This window comes from Dermacentor silvarum, chromosome 11, assembly GCF_013339745.2.
Source record: "Dermacentor silvarum isolate Dsil-2018 chromosome 11, BIME_Dsil_1.4, whole genome shotgun sequence".
Classification (NCBI taxonomy): Eukaryota; Metazoa; Arthropoda; class Arachnida; order Ixodida; family Ixodidae; genus Dermacentor; species Dermacentor silvarum.
In genome coordinates, this window is record NC_051164.1 from 109,914,681 (window position 1) to 109,940,932 (window position 26,252).

The 26,252-nt window shown below is 43.1% G+C and overlaps 1 protein-coding gene across 2 annotated transcripts in view; it reads right to left on the minus strand.

Annotated features, from left to right (window-relative positions):
• The window catches only part of LOC119433809 (mitogen-activated protein kinase kinase kinase 1-like), a 117,784-nt gene that overhangs the window by 25,653 nt on the left and 65,879 nt on the right, over positions 1-26,252 (minus strand). For both annotated transcript variants that reach the window (XM_037701067.2, XM_049658613.1), the window contains exons 2-9: positions 14,799-14,979; positions 11,799-12,017; positions 5,658-5,876; positions 5,030-5,146; positions 3,094-3,245; positions 1,890-2,008; positions 1,083-1,179; positions 237-474 (exon numbers count right to left, since the gene is read on the minus strand). In XM_037701067.2, the coding sequence (XP_037556995.1) occupies positions 237-474; positions 1,083-1,179; positions 1,890-2,008; positions 3,094-3,245; positions 5,030-5,146; positions 5,658-5,876; positions 11,799-12,017; positions 14,799-14,963 (1,326 nt within the window). In that variant the 5' untranslated portion in view covers positions 14,964-14,979. The remainder of the gene's footprint in view (positions 1-236; positions 475-1,082; positions 1,180-1,889; positions 2,009-3,093; positions 3,246-5,029; positions 5,147-5,657; positions 5,877-11,798; positions 12,018-14,798; positions 14,980-26,252) is intronic.

Sequence of the window (26,252 nt, forward strand, 5' to 3'; positions counted from 1 at the left end):
TACCACAATCACAGTAGGTGACAATATCCCTGATTCAAAGCAATTCAGTTTCTGCTCAGTGTTCCCTTTCTCCTGCGTAGTGTTGTGTGAGGAGGCTCAAGGTGATCATTCCTCTTCACTAACATCCATTATGAAAGTGATTAAAAGAAAGTATTCTCTGCCTATAAGGTGCAATAAAAGAAAAAAAAATACAACAGCAACAACAACACCAACACCAACAACAGGCAACAACGTACCTGTGCCTCAACCTCCATGACCGCAGCTTCTCGCTCAGACCAAACGCTCGACATGAGGCACTGAGCAACCTCTGTACCGAAGAAGTGCATCACCAGAGGTGGTGCATTCGACACTGAACAGGAAGGCGTTCCTACAGGCCTCGGCAGCGGGCTCACATCTGACGCGCGACGTAGAAGGCAGTGCAGTGGGCATGGTGGTACAAGCATCTCATCATCATCTTCAGGCGGTAGTGGCTTCCTAAAATATAAAAGTTAAAAAAGAAAAAAAGAATAAAAAAATAAACCACCTGCTCTGCTAGTAGGGTGTTAATTCCAGCATTTTGTCATGGACATTAACAATTGTTTGCATAGCTGATCAAGTTAGCGTCCAATATGATCTCTGTAAATGTAATAGTTATTGTAGTTAATGAATGAGCTGTTAGCTGCCATCACACAATTTTTGATGTCCACTGGTGTAATGATGTTTTGCTGAATAGTAACCTTTTCACGGCAATGTTGAGTGCATTGCTATGAATCGAGTCAAGCCTCGTTATAGCATAGCAAAGTCATATCCGACACAATATCGCCTTCGTTATATTTAATATTCGTTACAGGTATTTATACATACACACAGATACCGGCAAGAAAACTTTATATTTACTTTGTTAAATCCATGCTCGTTATATCGAAGCTTGCCTGTAATTAATTGGGAACTGCTTATATAAAGGTTTTAGCATTGCTTTGGGCAGCTGTTTGAGCAGGTTATAAAAACTGCCTTTTTTTTTTCATATCTAAAACTGGGTGCAAGTGTGTTCAACGACGGCCTATAGGCACAAAAATATGGCATATTGCTGCTTATGGTCTCACTTAGTGATGGGTGGGGGTGACGATCGGTCATCTTTCCAGTGGCATCGACACAGGGGACAGACAACAGGCTCTCCATTGCGGCTGCATTGCAGCACCCCTGTGAAGGCAAAGAAAGAAAGACACAAGGCTCAAAAGACAACACTCAAATGTACAAGTTCATGTTCACCTTTGTTAGTGACAAAAATTGCCCGCTACCTCACAGTTGGTGAGAGCAGTACCAGTCTAAGACAAATCTGTTCCTCAAATGGACCATGAGAAACATTGGTATTCAACATAGTTTCATCCCGAGTGCACAAGGAAAGTCACATCTCTATCTCTCTTTTTTTTTTTTTTTCATGTTACTGTTATGTACATCTTTTCAGGAAATAAACTACGAGGGAGCATTACGTAACGCAGCAAGCCTTGGCAAGAAAACTCTCCGTGAAGCCATTTTCTTTACTTTTTGTGCACTTGTTCTATCTATGTGCACTTGTTCTGCTACCGTGCCATAGCTCTGCTGCAGCACTAAAACCTAGCATATGCACTGACATGACGATCATGTGTTGGACCAAATCGTTTGGCTTCAATCATGTTGCACAATGTTCGTTCCTTTATCCATGTGTCACACGGTAGTGTGCTGGTGTGCCTATATAAGAATACTTTTCGAGAGAGAGAGATAAAAAAAGTTGCGAGTTTCAGAGTTTGTGTCGTCGACTCTCTTTCTTGTGTTTTTGTGAGCTGCTCCTCTCCTTTTCAAGATGATTAGATAAACTTCATGAAACATGGCGTTGAACGACAGGATATGACGAAGAAGGCCGCTGCACTTACATATTGAGGCACAGTGATGATGCAGTTGATTTCCACAGCCCTTGTCGCAGGTGATCACCGACTCTCCTTCGAACATCTCCAGCAGGCAGATTGGGCAGGTGCTGGCGTCGTCACCTTCCCTGCGAGTTGTAAGACAGTTTGTTCTTCTCAAGACATATAACTCACAATTAACATGCACAGGGGGCACAGAGGCTGACTTGCAGTGGCAGTGTGCATTTGTCAGCACAACTTAGAGCAAGAGTAAAAGAATTGCCTTTACGCTGCCATATTAATTTGTGCATGGGTGTGTGTGGCTTCGGGATTATCTCCCTTCAGGCATCAAAATGACACTCTCAGCTGGAAGTTTCTACACATTTCTCGTGTGTTCAGTGTTAAAAAATAAAGATCATAAGAGATTAAAAGCTGAAATTTCAGCGAGTTTCGTGTCATCTATGAATGTGAACTGCACACCTGAAATGTGAAATCAACACAGTTGGTCACTCCTGTTCCTGCATTTTATAAGAACATACTATCACAGAATGTCGCCACCAGAGCGGTTACCATGTATTTAAAGGTAACCTTGCATTTAAAAGTAACTTAAAGTGCTTGGATTTAAAGGGGACGGAAGCATCAACCGGTCAGCAGTTGAGATAAGCAAGAGACATTTAGAGTATTGGTGGAAAAAGCAGGGAAGAGATTGATACGACCGAACCTGTTACAGGCAGAGGTAGCGGTAGAAGGTATATAGAAAAGTTTTGAGGAAGAGATAAAAGATTAAGGATCTGAATACAAAAATTCTAGAATGAAAAACATTTATAGCATACCTGATTAAATCAAGCAGGCTAGGTAACCATTTGTCAATACCCTGTTTCAAAGGGGGTGCCAATAGATCACCATCATCATCACCTGCACCTAGGTCTTATCGAACACTCCATGTTCATCTGTCTAGGCTGTGCTGAAACTTTCTATAGTGGAATCTCGTTGATACGATCTTAACGGGAGCCGGAAAATAAAACATATCATCTGAAAATCGTATTATCCGAAATTAACCTTATACAAGAGAGGTAAATCGTGTATGAGAAAGAAAAAAAACAGTATCATCCCGGAAAATGTATTATGCAGAATCATATCAACGAGATTCCACTGTAGTTACCTTTGTGGTTATTACAGAAACTCCTAACCTAAAAACAACAAAAAACAAAGGCGTCATTTGAGCTCTTCTTACACATCATGACTGCCTGTTTTTGATGTGCCGTCAATAGCATCCTCCAGATTCTTGGCAGGGCAGTCGGGTGACTTGTCATCAGTCAACGGGCCTTCGGACTGCTGGGAGGTCCTCCGCCGGGATATGGTGAATCCACGCAGCAGCTCATCCACCTATCGGAAAAAGAGTGAGCAATGTATTGGCTTATTTGGTGTGCTTCAATCTTTGCTTGCATAGGATAAAGCTACATAAAAATGTTTTCATTACATCGTTTAAAAAGTGCATTACAAGAGCAGTTATAAGCAAACGTGGTTAGTAGAGGCCATGCACATTTCAAAAATATGCACATAAAGGAGGGAATAAATGGAAGTCCGAACAAATCAACGAATAAAACTCAGTGAACTGTTCTGCGTATTGCTTAGTTACACCATTCAGTGCTGCCATAAAGTTGGCGCAACAGCTCCCCTGAACTACAAGACTAATATTAATGCGTAAGCATCCTTTGGCGAGTGCCCCAGCAAAATCTGTCTGCCATGTAAAAAGTGTAACGTCTTGTATCTGCACAAAAATGCGTAATTTACGAAGTTAGGACATTTAATCATTATAATAGTGTAAATGCAGATGATTGGTAGCTTTATTAGTAATAAGAAACAATTGAAAAAAAAATTATCAGAGAGAACACCCATATTTATGCATACCCATAGGATATCTAGGGCTCCAGAGAAAATGCACAGGGAAGCTATAGTAGGGGTGGGCCAACTTAAATTTGGGGGTGTGCCTACGCATACAGTAAAACCTCGTTACAGGAGACACTCAAGAAACCCCAGAAACATGTCTCTTGTAACCACGGTCTCTTGTAAACAAACATTCTAAAAACACTGAGGAGTCGGACAAGACCACCAGCATCAAAGTGTGTTTCAACACATCTTTGATGCGAACAGAGCTGTCTCATGGAGACATGGCGATGGCTCCGGAGTCCGACTACTGGCATAAAAAGCGACCAGCACCGCATATGCTGTGGCGAAAATCCACCTCAAAGGTACTCTGTTACAGGGTCGGTGTGGGAGCGCGACAGTGATTATAAAAGCATAATGACAGAAAATTCAGTGCAATTTGTAGTCTCAACCATGCAAGGATTGACAGCCGGCTGCGAAACGGAACAAAATCGAGCCAAGGGAATGAAAATTGCAGCGCATACCGGTTGTTACGACGTTGGCCGCGTTGCGTGAGCGTGTCTGAGTTGTGTCTCTTATAAATAGTGAGGAATTTACTCTAGGGACCTAAGAAAGTTGTCCTTAGTAACCGAGTGTCTCTTGTAACCATGTCTCTTGTATGCGATGTTGTTAACATGGCGAACATAGGAAAACCAACCAAACCACTTTCAAATGTCTCTTATAACCGAGTGTCTCTTGTAACAGTGTCTCTTGGAACGAGATTTTACTGTACTTAGACAACTCCAGTGGAGATTCTACATAACTTTTTAGTGCAATGTTAGGGCTGTCCAAGGAACACACACGTGCGCACATGAACACAAACATTTTTGAGAGGTAAAAAGAACAAATTAACAAAGCGCAAATAACAAAGGGTACAGCAAAGGTGCATCACCTACCTGCACCTCAGATTCTGACTTGCACACAATGAGACACCAAATGCAATTGATAATATGTATCAATCACACCTACTTTGCCTTTATTGAGCAGAACTGAGGTGTGGCTAGTGTTGTCGCCATTCTTTCATTCTGTGCACATACGTCTGAGTGTCGGGGGTACATATATTGATAAGAGGTTTTTCCAATAAAGGTCACCTGGTAATAAGCTGAGCGCCTGTTTCGTGTGCCTTTTCTCATCCACCTTTACCCGTGCTTGTGTTTACCTTCCAAACACAAGCCAACTCACCTAAAAACACATTTTGCACGTACAAACACGTATGCACAACAATCTTGCATGGTAGCCATTACCTCGAACTCCTTGAGGGTCTTGCTGAACAGTCGAGCATCCGTGTCGGTCAAGCGCAGAACCCTGAGCATTACAAACAGCAGGTGCACACAGTGGGGGCCCTTGCCACAGCTGCAGGTCTGAAATGAAAGCAAGCAACCAGGTGTCTCGCTATGAGAATGTGGATATAGTAGCTGCTAGGTAACCATGCTGTCACTCGTATAGAATACTTTCACACTCTTAAAAAGTGTGGGGCTGACCAAACGTTATATTATAAGTGAGTGTACTACAGCCGAACCTTGAGGCAAAAAACACAGGTGTAATGAAGTAACTTATCAGATACAATGAAGTAACCTGAAATGTTTCTCGCCGATAGCGGTGTGAATCAAATACTATGTGGTTATAACGAATATCGAATATAATGAAGGCATTTTTGTACCCAATGCGACATTGTTATAACGAGGTTCAATTATGTAATTCTGTTTGTACTGGCTATGTGCGTGTGCACACAATTTCATTAGGGTCCTGTAGAGCAAAGCACAACAATATGCTCCCCATGCATATCTGCTTGCAATGTAGTTGGATAATTCAATTTGTTCCTGCCAGCTCCGTACAAAATTCCGTGTTCCAGTGAATCGAGTGCATCCTTACCTGCGGCCCAAGGACCACCTTGAATCGATGGTCGGGCTGGTCAGCAGCTATAAGGAAAGAGCGCGGTCCTGGCTGGTAGAGCAAGTACAGCCGCACACCACGGCGTACCTGCAGCACCCGTCTACGAATTGCCTCGGCTAGCTCAGGTGGGCAATCCAGTGCTGGCGAACTATGCTGGCTGGGAGAAGGGCTGCGTCGGCGGGGTGGCGAAGTACCGCACTGTGGGGAAGACATGCAAAATGAGGCAAAATTTCGATTTGTTCTAGTAAGAAAAAATTACATCTCTGAAACGTCTTTGACATGCCACATTTATAGATTTAGTAGTTCATTCACTTCATTCAAACCACTGTGTTAAATTTAATGGTCTAGGGCTCTCTCTATTTCTTGTTCTCTATCACTATTTTTGTTTGCCTCGCATATGAATAAGTGTGGAGGGTGTGCTGAATGTACAGCGATACTTAAGTAACATTATGGCTAGGTAACAAACTACGGAACATTTTAAATCGGGACACTGACATTCATCACACCTCACTGGATGTTCAATTATATAATAAGTAGTCCAGGTTAAAGAACTGCTAAGTGTTCTCAATTCTGGCAGGTGACTATAATAATCTTGACATCCATTTTAGTTGCGTAGCTACAAAACTGTGCATAGTACTTAGTGCTTTACCATTTCCATTTGTTATGTTTTTCAACCACTGTTTCGGTAGTGTGTGATTGGGTGTCGTGAGCAATTTCTTTGTTAGCCATGGTCAATTTCTGCATGAAATCGCTGTTTTTGATCACTTTCTTACAACTTTACACAATCTGCTCCCAACTTTTCCCCGGCCTCTTGATGATGAGATGTTCCTCTGTAACGGACTGTCACTTAAGACCCATTCTATCTCCACTTGGTCACCGGAGTAAATCGATAACCACAGCTTTCTTACCAATACAGCTCTCATATAATCAGCCAAATGAACGCAGTCGTTCATATTTAACATTTATTGCAACAACCACAACTACGAGAGTTCCTCCTACACAGTCATTCTGAACAACTTGTCCTCGCCACCTCATGCATTTATCCTGACACTAGCCAAAGGCGGTGACCAATTATTATCCAATAGGTGTGAATGGTTCGATCATTTAAATGAAGCTGAATCTTTGAAATGAAAAACCTTTTGCACTGCCATCCTATAAATAAACCAAAGGTTACATTATGGAAAGTCAATGATTTCATTTACCATAGTCATTGCATGCTTCACGCCATTCATTGCATGCAATGACATGTAAGGAATGCGCGTACTAGGTTTCATGGTAAATAATCTATTGAAAAAACAAAACAAGAAAAACATAGGTTTTATTATAGTGTATGAATAAATTTAAAGTTCAACATGACTGTAAGAGAACTTGGAAAACACTGCAGCTAAGCCATAGAGGAATGCAGGAGGAAAAAGAGAAATAAGAAAAAAAAAAAAAACTTCTTACTAATGCGATGGAAGCACAAATTTCTTGCATATTACATTTATGAGCATTAAAGAACTTAAAATATAACTAAGACAAATGCCTTTTGCTTATAATGTAGATTCCAACGAGATTTTGTACACTAAACATGAAGCGAAGGACAGGCTCATAAAAGAGTACAAATACAATATAAATGCAACTCGGGCATTAGAATAGCAGGGAGTTTTACAAGTACCATACCCAAACAGCTTTGTGTACACAGAAACCCAAACTCCATTGAAGGCCCTTTGCATTCTTTTGTACTCTATGTTCTTTTGAAAGCCTGGCGGTCAGCGTCCCCTTACTTTGAGTATGCAAAACCTAAAACTCTCTAATGCCTTTACCAACACTTTCCTGCACGAATTTTAAGCCAGCATTGCTAGGCAAGAGTAACCTGTCTGCGAAAGAGCTGCTAAATAAAAGCATTTAGCAGATTCAATCAAACTTTGAATGTCTCAGTGAAATCGTTGCGAGTGAAGACAGCGACACTGCCAAAAGTGTACTTACCATACACTGACATAGGAACAACTGAGGCAAGCAAACTGTTTTCTGTGTTGTGGGATGTTAAAATGTCTGACGACGCAGAAGTTGCAGCCCTGTGGAATGCCTAGCCCTCGCTCTATCACAATGGGTAGCACGTCAATGAACGCTCTAAAGAGACAGGTGTGCTGTCGCGGGGGTCGCTGACCTCCTGGCAATGAGCCTTGCGCCATGTTTTGAAAACAAGCACGCGAGCAGTCGTCGATCCGAAAGAGAGGAGAGCGAACCCTAGCACGGAAAAAGTCAGCCAGACAGTCAAATGGCAACGGCATGAAGTGCATTTGGCACGGCCATTCACCTTTCACCCTTTAGCTTACACTATACATGAAACGCCGCCGATGTACTTCTGAGCTAATAATAAGAAACTTCTGTGTGGCGTAGTCCTTAGGTTGTGTAAAGAAACCTCTAACATTAGACAATGAAAATAGTTATGCCTACACATCTTTTTTTGTTGTTTCCTCTACATTATTCATTATGTTATGCATCTAGAAGAGCTATGAATTGGGCTAGTTGGTGTGCATTCATTTTTTTCTTGCGCTAAGTACAGTAGGATGCCACAGGGTTGAAACGGACACGGGATATGAAGTGGACACGAGGTGACACAAGGGAGCACTCCAGTGTGTCACTTCGTGTCCACTTCATATCCAGTGTCCGTTTCATCCCTGTGGCTTCCTACTGTACTTGACGCAAGAAAAAAAGAAATGTTATGCATCATTCTTCATATACGAGAACCTTGCTTAACTCCTTCATTCATAGTGTACACAATTTTGTGCGTGTCTTGTTTCTGTGATTTGTGTCCAGCGATGACAAGCAAAAAAATCACGGACATTGAGCTTTAGGTAAACTGAACCCTCAGCATAATCAATGTTGCTCAAATTCAGTTTAATATATTGAATATATTCGTACAGATGAGCAGTTTTCTGAAGGCACTACCATCTTTGACAGGAGGTTTAGTGTGCCGTATTCAGTTAGCAATGGTGAAAGAATGCTTTTTCTTTCTCGTAATGCCAGCAGCTGATATTTAACTTGTGTGTGTGCTTTGAGCTGGTGAGAGAATTCCTTTTATGAGAAAATGCACCACGTCTGGCTGAATAATAAGCTCTGTATTTATGAAGACTCAATAAAAAAAGCACAGTGTACGCATCACCCGAACACCTCAACTCTCTTTCAAGTGAGTCTGCAGCACCTAAAATTATGCAACATTGACACGTTTATCGACAATCCACTATAATTTGTGACTGAAGAGGTTGAGGCGAAAAAAGAGCATTTCAAGTTGTTGCTACACATTTTGACATGCAAATTTTAATCAGGATTTGTAGACGTTAGAAGTGTAAATACACCTCTGAAATGGTGCACTTTTAATCAGATGATTTTTCAATAAAAGGCGTTCCATCTTAGAAACGCCAGAATATGCACTTGTGATGATGCAACACACATTGCTCCATCACTGTAACAGAGAAAGTCTCAGTGAGTTGCGTAAGGCTAAGACAAATCTTCACTTTTCACCGTCACGATTTTCTATAACTGAAAGCACCTACCAAATTAGACGATGCAGGCATGATGTGTCATCTCCAGCCTTGCTTGTCCTTTCAGTGCATAGGCTGTCTTACATCTCACTGCATTATTTAGACGTGTCTTATCATCATCATCCTAATTCATGTCCACTGCAGGACAGAAGCCTCTCCCCTCTATCTCCAGCTACCCATGTTTTGCCAGCTAGCTCCATCCTACACCCGCAAATGTCCGTATTTCATCTGCCATCCTAGACTGAATCCTTGTTCTCTTGGTACCCATTCTGTTTCCATAAGAAACCGACAGTTATCTGCTATGCACATTATTACATGGCCTGCCCACCAAAATTTTTTTCTCTTAATCTCAACCGGAGAACCTGCTAAAACTAATTCGCTCTCTAATCCATACTAATCCCTCCACCTATAATATTTTGTTTCATTGTTTGTTGCTGTCCTTAGCTTCTTCTAAAGGTCCTTTGTTATGCTCCAAGTTTTCACCGCATAGGTTAGCACTGCTAGAATGTGACGACTATTTGCGACTCCAGCAATTCATGCGACACCTAGCGGCAAGCGCCGGAAACCTCACACGGAGCAGACGTCCGTAGCCTTCGTACTGCGATCGGGTGTGCTTCTAGAATGATGGATTGCGAATCTTATCAGCCACATGGATTGCGAATCTTATCAGCCACATGGATTGCGAATCTTATCACAGCAAAGCTGCAACAACGGCAATAGTTGTCTTCTCAACATCTTGCTCGAGAAAGTTTTTTTTTTTTTTTCAGGCAAGCATCGGTTTGTTGTTTGTGTGAGAAGAACGCGACCTTGTTGCTTGTACTACGTTTCCAGTAAAGCGCTACAGCAAACTTCAGGAAGTTTGCATTGAGGTTGTTATTGCCATCGTGATAACGTTCAACGTAGGCGTGCTGCAAGATGCAGTTTCATGTGATAGCCGGCGTGGTAATGCAGTTTATGATGCGAATTTCGCCGCGGTACTCAATCTTACCTTGTTTGAAGCTGTTATATTGCATACATGCGGCGCACAACGTGGCACTATCGCATATGGTATATCAGCGAAAATCGGAGTTTCAGGTGCTCCCGGGTAACGTTGGTAAATCGTTCTATGTAAACACAAGATGTACCCACCAGCATGCAAAACAACCATAGGGTAGCATAGCGGTACGCCTTCCTTGCGGCCTGGACACACTACCCGTATAACTACTGCAAATTAGTAGGCGCTCATTTGAAAATGCGTAATAATCAAAGCAATTGTATCTCTTATCAGTGTCTGAAGGAAATTGGCAGTTCAGAGGCGAACACAGTTTTGGCCACTTAAAATGCAGGATACGTCAATTATAAAATAACATGGAAAATTATATTCATCATGCAGTAGCTGCTTTAACATTAATTTATACAGAAAAATTTGTTTTATTTCATTGGTTTACACAGCAGCCATAAACGACATGTTCGTAGACAGCGGGGAGTAATCAATCATGGTCAGGTCACGCACCACAAGCCATACCTGCACATGGTGCGCAAATGTGTTTTTATTGTAGTAAGTAGATCCTTCGGTTTCTTATTTATCGTTTTGTTCTCTACGAGAGAAACAATGGGCCAACTAATGCAATAACTACGGCTAAGCGAAGCAGCAGTCACATTGCCCAAATCTTGAATGTAAAATAGATAACAGGAACGCAAAAGTAGCGGGAAAGGTTCACCCCAGATTCGTAGTGCATGCTCGCGATAAAGTGCAAAACTTGATTTTAGGTTCGTTCGCTCTCTGGACTGAAAAGAGCGTGCAGAGTTTGTGCCTTCGCCGAACGAAAATGTAAGGCAACAACAATGAAAAAGTGCGCGCAGGCTGTGCATTTATGCGCATGTACAGCGGCAAAAGCTGATCGAGCAAGTCCATGCGCTGCTGCAGGCCATGTTAAACGTGCCAAACTGAGCAAGTTGTAAGATCTCGGCAATCCTCGCGAGGTCAGCGTTGACGTATCTAACTTCGCCAGCCGCTGTCTCACACGCTCGAAACGCCGGACTATCTCTCCGCGGCTTAATAGTGAATCAAAGCAGCAGAAACGTGCTTGTACTTTTCCAACAATCCAACAGCGCACGAGTACTTCGGTTCCATGACCAATGGGTTCAAGAATACATCGGTGATTTTCATGAGAATCTCGTGCGGGTCCGCTGTCACGCCAGATGTCTGCACATACCGTGAGACCACTTCAGCCTCACTACACACTGTGCCTCTCTCAGATCGGCTAAAATGACTTGGTCGGCGTAAGCTACTCGCCTTCCTTCCACAAAACAGCGCAAACCGGCATCACACTGCACAAAAATCATCAAACACAGTGCTTGCGGCGACACGAGGACCTCCTTGTATCTGCCATGTTACACAGTGTAGCCAGACGTGACCAGTTTTCGCAGCGCCCCCTGCAGTTCATTTGAGTTGCGAATACACTTTTTTCTTTCAAAAATAACGGTAAGCTGCCTGTCATGACTTGGTAGCGCCTGATTACCACGTAACACATGTTTACCATGGACTAACAATTGGCAAAACTTTGTGCACCCTGATAGAAATTGCAAACAGTTAATCAAACAGTGCACTCACGGAGCGGCGGGTATTGGGGGTGGTCGATCGGTGTCGCGGAGTCGTAGTTCGTGTCGTCATCTCGGGTTCCTCAGCCACGCGGGGAGGATCCGGAGCTTCGGGGGGCCGAACAGGGGTCGGGGGCGGGGAGGGCTTGCGGCTGGGCCTCTTGGTGGCAAAAGAGGCCCCCGTGCCCTCGGTTTGGAAGATGTTCCTACTTTCAGCCGGTTTTCCATCAGCCTGTGTTTCAAAAGCAGAGCAGTCAATTTGAGTCTTGGCTGGGAGAAATGCTGTAAACACGGGACAGGACAAATACAGAACAGCACAGGCATTGACTTCAGCTGCAATATGCTTCAGAAAGCCCAGAAGATGCGTGTGCCGGAAGACAAATGTACAGAGCGGTCCACTGTTAAAGGGAACACTGGAGCATGTGGCATCTACTACGAGTGCTGCGCAGTTGCATTGAGCGCTGTGGGCGGTGCTCTTTCGTCGTCTGCTACCATCTGCTGCCGTGCTTCAGATCATCGCGAAGCAAACAGCTCGCGTAACTCGTATTTAAAAGCAGCCACTTTCCATCCAGCTAGGAGGAAAATGACTGGATTTATTTATAATTACATAAATGCCCTAAACATCAGCAGCAATAACACCGCCATCTATTCTTCGACTTCCCGTTTCATAAAGAGTTGCCCGCTTCAAAAAATGTTTACTCTGCACGTCGATTCCCATGATTAAACGATAGCTCGAGTGATAGGATAGCTGCTTATAAATTAATCGGCTCCTTAAAGGCGCTTCTGGATTCTTTGTTCAGCCTATACACACTGGTGCGACTCGAACATGCATTAATACGAATGAGATGGGCACTACACACGGAGAAGTATTTTCTAATATAGCTGCATCACAAAGAGACATTCATGAAAAAATTATTGTTTGTCTTGTAAGTTGAAACGGCAAAAATACCTGAGAGTTAATATTTTACCTAGTCTAATTTTCTTTCAGCTTTGCAACGGCTGGCTATCAGAGGGTGACGATGCAGTCACCGGCCAACATTAAAAAGGCTTGATTGGCTTGCTTCGCTACTATCGAAAGTGCGCAGCAAACGGTAGCAGACGACGAAAGAGCACCGCCCACAGTGCTCGCTGCGCCTGCGCGAAACTCGTTGCAGCTGCCGGCTGGCGGTGGCGCCGAGCAGTGTACCACTCTGTACATAAAGACAGCCCACTTGCAAACCTGTGATCAAGCGTGGAGCTTTATCAGTGAGCAGATAAAAAGAAGCACACCTCGTACATCGGTTTGCCCAACTTCCGCAATGTTGAGCATCAGAAATGTGATGGTTAGCCAACACATCTCGAGGTCAGTGCACTGTCATCGACTCTTGTCACTAAAATGATGCATTTGGTAACAAGTTTCGCTACAGCAAATGCTTCATCCTTGGGCGTGTTAGAAGCCTGTGGCTCACTTGACAGAAACAAGACAATGTTTAAGTGTAACCTGCTTCTCCATAGCTGGACTACAAGCCGATTCCCACCTGTAACCAATTAGAACCCATATGCTGCACGGAATGACAATTGTGCGGTGATAATGAACTAACAATCCAGTTCAACCCTATTTCACAGAAATTCAGCACAAACTATGTGGCATTGTGAAAGTCGTAGCCTAAGGAGACAAAATTTTAAAACTTGCAGCTTCACATTACACTGCCTCAGATCATTAATGATATGCACAGTTAAATATATTAAACAATGCAAGCACTGTCAAAATACAGCATTACATTCTGCTGCACAGCTGCAGCATGCTTAAGCATGCTTAACAGCTTTTGCAAGCTGTGTAGTTTTAAATGGATGAAGTGCAGTCATTCAGTGCAGCTGAGCCCTGCTACAGTAAACCAGTGGGGACTGAGGGAAATGGTCTGCTGTATCAGGAGCTTCACAAAAGCCAACTCATTTTAATTCACTTTTCAGCCTACAAAGTAATCCATCGGACAAAAGGTGTAGTATTGCCTATCTGGAGGTGGCATAGCGTAGGAAAGGCTGTCACGATGAATTGAAGCTGCTGCCACCTACAGAAATCACTGCTACTAAAGCTCCACATTCACCAGAAATTTGCTGCCTCATCAGTTTGTCCTCCATGACATTTATCAGACTTGCTTTTGAGCCAGCAATTAAAGCAATCCAATGGATGAAATGTGAAACTTGGATTGACATATTTTTCATACGCTTAAGATCGAAGCCACCACAGCCAAAAAAACTGCAATGCTCCAAATCATAAACTTAACTGGAACAATGGCTGAACAGATGGTTTTGTCAGGGAACTGTAATGTACGTAGCCAACACACAATTCTTGGATTTCAGCTCCATGGTCATTCAAGGAGCTAAATGTTAACATTTAGAAACAGCACTTCCAAAAGCAGTGGTGTCTACTAAAAGGAGTTTAATGAACTTATACTTCAACTTCGTTGTGGTTTTGTGCCATTTGTAAGTGGCCTTGTTCTAATTTCTTTTTAATGTATACACTTCAATGTTTTTGTGGGTATACGTAATATATGTAATATTTTCTCTTTTTATTTTGTTTTTGAATTGATACGTATATGTATTTTTTTCGCACTGTTTGCTGAAACTGTGCCAGAAGAACTGGGGCAGGAATCCCATCAAGGTGCTATTCTAACAGCTTTTAACTACTGTCCTCGCATCTTATTCACTTTTTTTTGTTCATTTTTATCTCCGTTTTGCATGAACAGTATACCATTGTGTATGAACATTATAGCACTGTATTTAACAGTCATATTTGTGTGAAAAAGAATGCTGAATAAAGTAAAAGTAAAAGCATATGAAATCAGTTGGGGCTGGTGCTTTTGATTGCTATAAACAGCATCTTAATTTTTCTTCAGAATTACTGTATGACAGGGTTCTACTGTATCGTCTATGTAAAGCTTTCCTACTTGCCTATTTGCATTGTAACCTGCAAATATTCTGATGTCATATACATCAATGAAGCATGCACTTCAAGGCCCCAGGCATCACTTACATTGGTGTCGTCGTTGAAGTGCCTCACGCAGACGGGCGCTCGCCTCGCATGCGAGGTGCTGAGCGCGCCTGCACTGGTGTGCTTGCGCAGAGCCTGCAGTTTCTCCTTGATGTCTCGCACCGACACCGGGTGCACCTGCTGCAGTCGTTCCAGCTGGGTAGCCATGTCTCCTGGATGGCTCCTATGCAAGACAAAAAGGCCCCGCTCCGTTTTAGTACTCCGATGACTCCTGGCAAGGTAATTGCAATTAGGAATTTGTCCCCACCAACTCAAAACCTAATTTTGAATTGAATTTATTCTCCTTGAACAAGGCATACAAGAACGGAGTAGTTACAAAAATCTTCTTGAGATCAGCGGATTGACAGGGTGGCTGCCCCTTTACACAGCAGCAACAGTGCACTAACACTCTTTGCACACATAACTGCTTTTACAGAGAATGAATTCACAAGAAACATAAGCATTTCTGCAAGTACAAAGGAGCACAGCGGAGGTTAACAAGCAGGCTATAATTGACAGAAAGTAATCTCACAGCGTTTCTCTGCGAGACATCTACCAACTTACTTGAAAAACTATTGAGAAAAGCTGGGAGGGTGTACATGATCGATCGTTTAGCAAAGCTGTTATGAGGAACAGCCAATGTCTTAATGTACTACTGTTATTACTAGAGACCGGATTTTAGGCAAATGCCTTTTTTGTTCCTTGCGCTCCTATCACCCCACTTTGATATATGAGCATGAATTTTATAGTGTTTTTATAGAGCCTATAAATGGCTATTTTGGCGTTGGTGCCTAAATGCCTATAAATGCCTATAAATGCCTATAAATGCCTATAAATGCCTATTTTCAATACTGGCGCCTATACGAACACTATTTAGCCTCAAGTTTCGCTTTCGAGTGCAGTTAGAGACCGTTATTCATGTTACCGGGCAACATTGACTGTTAAGAACTCTATGGGGTTCAGCCTAGTCATATAATTCAACCAACCTTCGGAAAACAACCGCTAGCAGCAGTTGCGCCGCGGTTGGCGAATGCAAAACCGCAGAGAGCCGTCAGGGGAAAGGAGAGCAAAGAGCAAAAGAAGAAAGAAAAATGTGATGTGCACGCGGCTTTTGTTTTGTTTGTAATTTACTTTTTAAGGTGTTCACTACCGTCGAGCGTTCCTTCTCAGCGTACAAGATCATTCTCAGTGACAAGAGGAACAATTTTGAATCCAAAAATCTGGAGATGGTAGTTTTGCTATTGTTTCCACATTCGACTACCGTTCCGCGTGCTCTCCAAACAGATTTCTTCAAACACGTGCACTTCAAATGGGCGGAAGTGTATTTGGCAGTGTTGGGGCGTTTTGCCTGTACAATTCCGAAAATGTCATTGTATATGAGGAAATTACCAGAGTTGTACCTAACAGTCCTCATGTAAGAACATGTTAATTTCTTAATAAATTGTAGTCTTGCATTTATTATTTGTCTCTTTTTGCTGTGTCTCAATTTAATTGCATCAGGCAGACATAAAGTAGTGCTTTTTTTAATCAGTATTCCCAGGTTTCAAGTATTCTTTTTCATGCTTGTTTCACTTTATGCTACGCTCGAGTACAGTGGCCATTGAACATGAATATGAGCAGTGTGCTTGTTGAATAACGCCAAATGATCGTCATTAGTCCAGCAGTCTTATGCGACAATTGCACGGCTATGTCCAACTGTTGGCGCCTTTGTGCCATCATAAATTATAACATTTCTTGTTTTCCTGTCGTAGATACAGGTCGCGCACGCCTTCGTTTGAAATTATTTGCATTTATGTACAAATTTAGTGTGCCTATATTTATGACGTTGGAGGCCTAAAACGTTGCTTTGCCTGCTCATTTTTGGCGCCTAAAATGCGCTTTTTTAATGCCTAAAGATCCGGCCTCTAGTTATTACTGTTAATGAAATAGTGGCTTTGGCACTGTTTACTGTAAATCTCGAAGTCAAAGCCATCTATTCGTTTGGGCAGAAATATATTATGTGCAATTTAAAGACAGCACTGATTCAACATTTTGAAAAAACAGTGCTGGCTATAGGTCCACAGACAGGCAACATGGTCCTGTAATGAGCGCCGTTTTCCAGAATTTTATGCTCAACCAACCAGTAAAACTGCGCACTCTTGTACAGCACTGATTCCTTTTCAGTTTATAGCCACAGTTCTATTTTACTACATGACACTTCAATGCGAATGATCACTACAGAAGTGCTGTGTCGGATTACTGCAGCATAGCATACCCTGAGCAATACTGCCCTGATTCATACCTGTTTGTCGCAAAAGATGATAAATCACTAAGAGTACTGAACTCAAGAAAATGCTAAAAAAGGCTGATCTAAATTTAGGATTCATCCAGTACGTTGTGTTTGCAAGAATGACAAATACGTGGGCCTCTCTGAAAAATTGGGAATCCCAGTAATCAGTTATTTTTAAAGGGGTCTGCCAAGGCAGGCATGAAGAATGAAACGAGCAACTGTGACAATGTCGTTTCCGTGCCGCAATTGGTCGGCAAAAAGAAAAAGTCAAATGTGTTATACAGCACTGCTCACCTTGGCTGCCACATCACAGCAAACAGTCACTGTATCTGTGTAGGCTTTCGTCAGTTATTCTTGGAAGAAGCTCACTTCTCAAGCCAAGGTGACTGCATTTGTGTAAAATTCTATTCTGGCTTTGACATTGCTTAATCTCTTGTCCCGTTTATCAGACACATTCAATATAAGGTGAAAACAGGTACACCTGAGTTTGGCATGTCAGGGGTCAACTATAAGCAGCACTAAGGCTGCCACCAACGGCCTAGCTTCCAGGAAATGGCAGCTAATGTTCAGTTCGGTTAAATCATCATCATCAACATAGCTTTACTTCCACTGCAGGACAAAGGCCTCTCCCAGCGATCTCCAATTAGCCTATCTTGCGCGAGCAGCAAGTTACGCCTGCAAATTCCTTAATTTGATCTCTGGTGTCCTCGACTGCGCTTACCTTACCTTGGCACCCATTATATAACAACTTTAATACACCACCGTTTATCTGCCCTATGCATCATATGGCCCGCCCAGCTCAATTTTTTCCTCTTAATGTCAACTAGAATACTAACTATCCCCATTTACTCTCTAATCCACACCGCTGTCTTCCAGTCTCTTAATGTTACACCTAACATTTTATGTTCCATTGCTTGTTGCGTGCTCCTTAACTTCTTCTCAAGCTTCTTTGTTAACTTAAGAGTTCCTGCCCCATATGCAAGTACTGGCAGAATTCAATAATTGTACACTTTTCTTTTCAAGGATAGCAATAAGCTGCCGGTCATGATTTGGTAATGCCTGCCATATGGCTTTAGGTTTAACAAAACATAACAGTGATTTACCTTCTGAGACATGTTAGAGGAGGTCGACTGTGCACCTTCTCAAGTCAAAGAAGAAAATGATCTTATACATCCGGGACATCAAATATGAAAGATATTTGCTGTATCGTCTAAATTAAATGGCATAGCTTGTAAGGTCACATGAAGAAGGCAGCAGGCTGTTCAACGGGCTCAAGCTTTATAAGGCCGCAGCAATTTTACATATGTCATTGTGCATTAACTAAACTTTCCGCAAAGCGAGGCATCCAGGCAGCACTACGATTCAGTTTACAATCTCACCTTTCTCCTTAATGCAAGAAATAGTAGAAGCACACATGCTCATACTTTTCTATTTCTTGCCATGACACAGTATGCATTGGGTGGCCTCCAAGGGGCACGCTTAAAACGACGTCAGGTGTTTTGTCGTGTACAGGAAGTAGCAAGAGGCTGTCGACCTTTCCCAGCTCGCCAAAACAAGGCGCCCTCCTCCTTTCTCAACAGCCTGCTGTCCCACAATGCCAGAGCCTCAACTGAACAGGTCATCAAACTTTTGAGACGACAACAACGGCATGACCTGACGCGAGACGATGAGCCACCTCAAGGCAAGGACATTGCACTTGTAGTTCTGTGTAGTTGTTGTCCTTTGCGCCCATTTTCTAGCCAACACTTGGCATTGCTCAGTTAAGCAGTTGGTCTGAGTGGCCAATGTCAGCTGCTTACATTGCACACTAATTTGGTGCAACACTGGTACATCCCCCAGGAACCAAAAACCTGTTTGTCACATTTGTCTGAAACCTGACTTCACAGGCAATAATAACCCATCGGCTGTTGCAATTGCATAGTTCTGCAGCCATGTGATGAACCCATGACAGTCTCTAGCTGCAGTGAATAAATTAATAAACCTTTGTACCACGCAAGCGCAATGTTTGCAGAATGGTTTCTTTCAAACCTGTCAAATGATCAGTACACATGTCACTTCCGACATCGGCTACCAGAAGAAAGGTTGTGCAAGAAGTCAGAAAAATAGAAAAGCTAAATGTCCACCTTCTAACCAGAGATGCTGCACCCAACTGCACAACACACTGCGCACAACTATGGGAATGGAATAAACGTTGGCGTTGGTGTGGAGCTTCCCTGCTCTGGTTTACTCCATGCAGCTGTCAATGGCCAGACGGGAAAAATCTGCACCTCCTTCCTCTGTCGTTTTGTGGCGTACCCTCTGCCATTGCTATTCTCTAACATCAGCTTGTGCGAGATGCAGTGCGCAGTTACCCGCGAAACGAAAAGCACCTTATCTGTCTTTTAGGCCAGCTGGAGCAGTGGCTATAAGCATGATAAAAAGGCCTTGTTTACAGCTAAGACATGACTACCTTGTAATTAAGTAATAAATAATACACAATATATTTTGCTATTTTTTTTTCAACAAAAGCAGTAACCACCACATAGGTATTTTAAGTATATGTTTTTGAAAAAAAAAAGGCAGAAAATGGAGGTTTACAAAGATGTCCTGCAACTTTCATCAATTGTTCTAAATTTCTCATGGCCATTTAGAGGTTAACAAAACCTTGCTTAAAGAGATGCTAAAGAGAAATAAACAGTTTAGACTGATAAGATTTTTCAAAACTCATTTTTGTTAATTTCATGGTAATAGGTCGATTCCCTGAGACAACAGTGATGTCCTGTGGGTATGCTATGGACATACACTGCCAAGACATGGATATCCTAGTGGTATGTCAAATAAGCCCTGCGAACGTCCCTCATACAATCGTTCGGCCACACTTTCTATTTCCTGTAGACATCCCTTCCGTGTCTGTGAGGGACACCATGGAGACATGCTGCATACATTTTACAGACTTATACCAGGGCCTTTGGCACAGTGTTTGCTATAATGTCTATTATGTTCGCAGCACACGCTATATGACAGATGCAACGGGCAGAGCACCCACGCATCAAGAACAGATACATCATGTGCGCACATTACTTCGTGCATGCGAGCTGCAGTGCAGCATACTCCTCATTCTTCTAGGCCTTCTGCCACGCACAAGTGACTCATTGAACTTACTAACGTCAGAAAATTTGCAAAGTGCAACGTACACACGAGCTGCAGACATGATAGCTCCTGATTATAATTCAAACATGCAATAAAACATAATTCAGTTTCGAAGAAACTATGCATGTGTATGCTGAAAAAGGTCTATATGCGACATCCTTGGGACATCCGTGGTAGGATATCCGAAAACTGGACATTTGGTGGATGTCCTATTTGTCTCCGAAACGGTACACGGATGTTGGGACATGATTGGATGTCCTACGGACAAAGTGTTTTCACGGGGTTATTAGAAGAGAGATTGATGGTCAAAGTTCCATCTTTGAATTTTCTCACCAAAACCCAAGCGCTGGTAGGTCAGTGTGATGTTGTGAATTTCAAAGTATTTTCTCGTATTTGGACCATTATGGCTCCGTAAGAGTTCCTGGAACTCGCGAAGTTCAGCCTTTGGCTTTTTGAGAATACAATGTAGTGCATCTTTACCAGTGTGATATGACGATTTATTAGACAAGTGGCTGCCGACACGCGGTATGGTCGCTGGCGTAACGGTGGATAGGAACCAGTGTGGATGCTGTGAGTGACGGTCGCCGTACGTCCCAGGGATGGTTGGTCGCAATCAAACGACGAGCGAAAATTCAGAAGTGCGAGGACTTGCTGGCGGTACGGAGGTGGCAGACCAGCGTCCAAGGCAGATTCAAGAGCGTCTGACGACGACAACAATAATGATGATGATGATGCGCACAGCAAGGGAGAAGTGAGGGTTTCAAGCTCAAAACAGGCCATGTTGTCGGAAGTATCGAGAATGTGAAGCTGGTCAAGGGGCTGAATACGACGGAGCGATTCTCCGTGCAGTAAGGTCACAGAGGATTGAAACGAGTTACACACAAGCATAGTGGCTAATCCAGATACAGTGTTGAGGACAGCAAACAGGAGAGGTAGAGCCTTGCGACGTAGAAAAATAGGAGACGGTGTAAAAAACACTGTAGCGTCTGGTGTGGGGGAGCAAGATACGGGCACAAGAACCGACATTTCGGGTGGTATGTCCGTATTGGAGACAACGATGAGCTTGGCGGCTTTACTTGCAGAAGGATCAGGCAGCGGGGCATCGGAAAGTGGGAAAAGCGCCACTTTGGCCCCGAGCACAGTCGATGATGGCACGATGGTGAGACAAGAAGTCCCAGCTGAGAATGATTTCATGTGAATATGAAGGCAGCACGAAAAATTCAACAACGTAAACAACGCCGGCAATGAGCATCCTTGCGATACATTGAGCAAGCGGTGCTATATGCTGCGCACTCGCGGTGTGCAGTAGCAAACCAGACAACAGCGTGGTGACCTTGTGGAGCTTACGACAAAGCTTTTCGTCCATAACAGAAACTGCAGCCCCAGTATCAATAAGCGCAATTGTGGCGGTTCCTTCGACCAAAACGTCCAGTAAATTGCGTGGCGATTGTGCAGGCCTTGTAGAAGTTGCGGAGCTGGCAGTTCGTGCCTGCAGAACTGCAGCAACTAGTTTCCCTCGCTAGGTGACTGGCGACGACGTAAGGGTAAAAGCGAGCGACAATGAGGTGACGGAGAACAATGGTTGCTGAAAGGGCATCAAGGAGACGGCGAATACTCGGGGTTGGGATGCATGGAATGCCCGGTAGTATCATGGGAATAGCCATACCCAGGCGTTGCGACAGCAGGGTTAGCAGGTGGCATGCGATGATGGCAGAAGCGCGCGACATGGCCGGTGAAACCGTAAGCGAAACATATGGGTTGGTTGTCGCGTGTGTTGGCACTAGTTGAGGTCGCACTGTCGCAGGAAACGTGAATCTCGGTGGCGCACGTCGCGCTGCGACTGCGGCATAGGTCAGAGGTGCAGCCACGGGAGGACAGGGTTTAACCAAAGGTAGTGATTCGGCAAGTTCCTCGCGAATGGCTCTCCTAATGGGAGCAGCCAGAGATGTGTCAGGCTGTAGGGGTCGATCGCTGAGAGGCAGCATAGACAGTTGGCGCACCACCTTCTCATGAATAAAATCCTTAATCGGAACGGAGAGTGAGGACTCTGGCGAGGAGTTGGAAGGAAGCGTGAGGCCTGAGAAAGAGTGGCCAAGGTGGCGCCTTTACAATTGCTAGTAGGTACGGCGGAGGCGTGGCACTACGGGTCAAGTGACTTCCGCTTAACACGTGTTGTCATGGCAATCGTGGAGCTCCTGGGTGCCTAGGGACATAATCGCTTAGGGACTTTTGAGGTACTTTACTAATACAGCTTAACGTAATTTTTTTTCTTTAGTGCCCCTTTAAAGATAACTGGCTGATGAGAGAGATGGTGTTGACTTGGAAAACGGAAAACTCATCAAGGCAGACGTGACTCAAAAGTAAAGTGTGCCAACTGCTTAGTATGCAATGTCAACTAAGGTTCAAAGGAACACTGTCTGATAAGGGCCGCGATTTTTTAGCGATGCCTTATGACTTATTCTATACTAGTCTTATCATCCACCACTCACGGCCGGCTGATCCCGTTGATAACGCGAGCGGACCGTCGCTCTGACCACTGACAAAAAGCGCGATAAGCGCGAAAAGGCATCGCTACAAAATACCGGCCCTGGTAAAAGCATTATTAGTAATTAGGTCATAAACCAATATTAAGAACACACAGTGATATTTTGGGATCTGTGCTGGTCGGTAATGTGAGGAATCTGTACAGATACTGAAACACTGAACACTGATGTGCATTTTTGACACTGGTCAATGACTGCTTTTTCTAATAATACTCTGGGAGAAGTGCCTGTCTTTTGGTTAGGCATGCTACTGTTGCTCGTTTACAGCAAATGATGCATTGTCGATGGAAATGCTGTAATTGGTTGATAGAGTAGCTTTTAGAAAGAAGATAACTTCAGGCCAGGCTTGACTCAACCTTGGTGCTCTGAGAAGTAACGTTTCATTGCTGCATTGGTAGCTTTAAGTGTATCATTCTTCTAGGCCAAGAAGAAAACGTACACTTGCCAATTCAAAATAAAACATACATTGATGTTTTGGTGCCCGTATAGGTGCCTTGTCACAAAACAAAATGCATAGCAACAGTGATAATATATTTGTTTATTTTTGAATAGCTATCTGAGAGAGGGCTGTTCGTTTTATTTATGGCATGCAGAGTAGGCTATATGTGCAATGATTCTTTTCTTTAGCAATGATAGATGCTGTTTTTTCATGGTGCTATATGTCCATCGGAAATGAGTTAAAGTCATCACAAACCACAAACCAACTGCAATGAGCAGGGAATTGACGAACCATCCAGTTCGAACGGTCAGTTACGCTTTCACCTAGGACATAATGCCATCCTAGGAAAACATGCATACGTAAGTTTGAAGGACTAAATATTTCGTCTTTATGGCCATCTTCTTAACCCTTCTGTGTTTTTAATGACCTCAGCTTGTCCTTGTTATTTTGCACACAACTGTTCCGGGCATGCACAGCTCATCCATTACGGCCATACCTGCTTCTGAGATATTCACATACGTAGGGCTCACCATATGTGCTTGATGCGTTGATTGTAGACGTCAGCACCATTCTGTGCTGATGTATGCAAAAATAGACATTTTAGATACCAAACTAGAGAAAACACCGCCGTAGGCATATGACACTGAAGATGTAGTGCAGAGTAGCTTTCAGAGCGGGGTGGGAAGGGCAGCAATACTGTGGCAACCTATTTGGCAAAAGCTCTTCTTGTCGACAAAGCAGAAACATTACGTGCAGACTGCATGTACAAGGGACTGTAGTTATATTTCTTCAGTAAACAGCAATTCTGCTGCTTTATGACCTTCTTAATGTTCTTGGCATTCAAAATTCAATAGTAAGAAAAAAAAAAGCATTCATTCTTTTCTTTGGTTGTAATCTTTGGTGGAGGGGCAATGTATGGAAAGGGTTGAAGACAAACAAAAAAATTTAAAGAATACATAACATTTGTCAGAGCTGCCAATACTGCAGATATGCCACCTTGCTGCCAACACAACTACTGCGCACTAAACTTTCTTGTCCGTGCACAAACAAGTGACAATTAGGCAGTTTCGTGTATTGTGTGACAGAAGGTAAGTTCATCCATCATTGCAAAAAAAACCATGCAACAGAAGCCTCGAGCAGAGCAAGAATTCCAGACGTGTGCTGTATTTCCTGCCACGACAAACCATTCTTGCGCCAGTGCTTGTCTATAAAAAAGACAGTCTTTAACACATTTGAAAACGAAAACCAAGAGAAATCTAAGCAAACACATCAATTATGAAAGGCATTTTGCTATCCAACAGTGAGACGTCAGCACAGCATATTAATAAACAGTGACCCATGGCCCGACTGATTTGGTCTAAAGTCCAAAGCAACACAAGCAACACATCGTCTGTGAGAGATGCTATAGTAAAGGGCTACAGATTCATTCTGATGGAGATTAAATGCATACATAAGTCAAGTTTCTTTGCAGTTTACCCCGATTGGAATGTGGCTGCAGTGATTGGAAATGAAATCCACAACCTTGTGCTGCCTATGTTCCTGCTCCTACCCACGGTTAATATGTTCGTGTAGAAGATACGCTTTACAAAAAAAAACTTTCCATTTTAGAAAATGGCTTCACCAATCATCATTATTTTGTACAAGCATAGTTTCTGAAGAGCTCTTACCAGAATTAATATTTCAGATGAAACAGATGAGTAGACATGTTTATCAATCAGTAGGCGACAAATGTCCTGTTCACTATAATTTTGAATGGTACGCTCTCTACCAAATATTTTAGACTGTGACTGTCGTCATGTGTACATTATTTACTTTCATGCTCTGTTTGCAGCATCAGGATGACGCCTTAAAAGAAAGGTATTGCCATACTTACATTGTTTTGCTTTTTGCCTGTGACATTTTCCCCCTAAGTTGTTAATAACATTATCCAGTCATCACTTGGTGTAAGATGTGCCTACTGTATGCGGAACTTACTGAATGTTGTTGCCGATTGTACATTCACAAATGTATGTGAGCCCCAGCTCTAGAATTCCTTTTAGAATGTATGGCGAGATAAGTATAAATAGCAAACGGACAAGTGTGACATCAGATTTCGGTGACACAGCGACTGTACTCGCTGCTATCATTGTATTATGACTGTTGCTTGTATTTCAAGGCACCAGTTAGCTCAATAACAAGTTAAATTCTTGAATTACGTTTTTGGCAGTTTTTATTTCTTTACCGTCACTACATTGTGACGCTATCGATAATGGTTGAGAAATGACTGTTAACAGCAATCTCTTGCAGTAAGGAATAGGTTAGTTAATACGACCATACAGACAAACGCATAGATGCATATTCTTTCAATTCTGCCATGATAATGAACCCCCGTTGCCAATGGCTCACAGCCATGCATTCCACACGTCCCACTCGTCTGTGGGGTGAACAAAAGATATAAACCCACGCACAAATGAAGCAAAGAAGGGTCGTGCTATTTTACGAGCGCCAACGAATGTGCCCATCTATGGTTTGTGTTTTGTTCTTGCGTCCTTTCTTGTATTTCTCAGCAACGTGGCTTGCATGGTGCAAGCTGCGCACATGTGCTCCTAGGCCGCTAAGCCGATAGTGCGTTTTCCCAACACGGCTGCGTGCCTCGCAGACAGCCTGCCGCCAGGTGCGACGTGTCACAGCAACGGAAGTGTCATCCATCATGCACGCTGTGCCTTGCGTGCGCAGCAACTTGGCTTTCAAAATGGTTGCTGCTGCTGCTGCTGCAGCTGCATGCGTTTTTCCCTGTGTGTGTGCGTGTGTACATGCACTGACCATGGGCTCTCAATCGCTGCAGTTTTTAGCAAGCAAATATAAAGGAGAAATGCTGGGCACTGTGAATAGCAGATCGCAGTGCTTATATGTGTAGTGGTTAACCACTCTTGCTTATTGTAAGCAGGTTTGGTTTGTTAAATCCTCCAGTCGCTTATTGAGGTTTCTCGGTCTTCTTGGTAAACAACCTTCTTTTGTTCCGAGAAATGGCAATATGATGTACCTTCTCGCCTTTATGGTATTTTCAATTAACCAGAATTTGACATGTCTTGCACTGG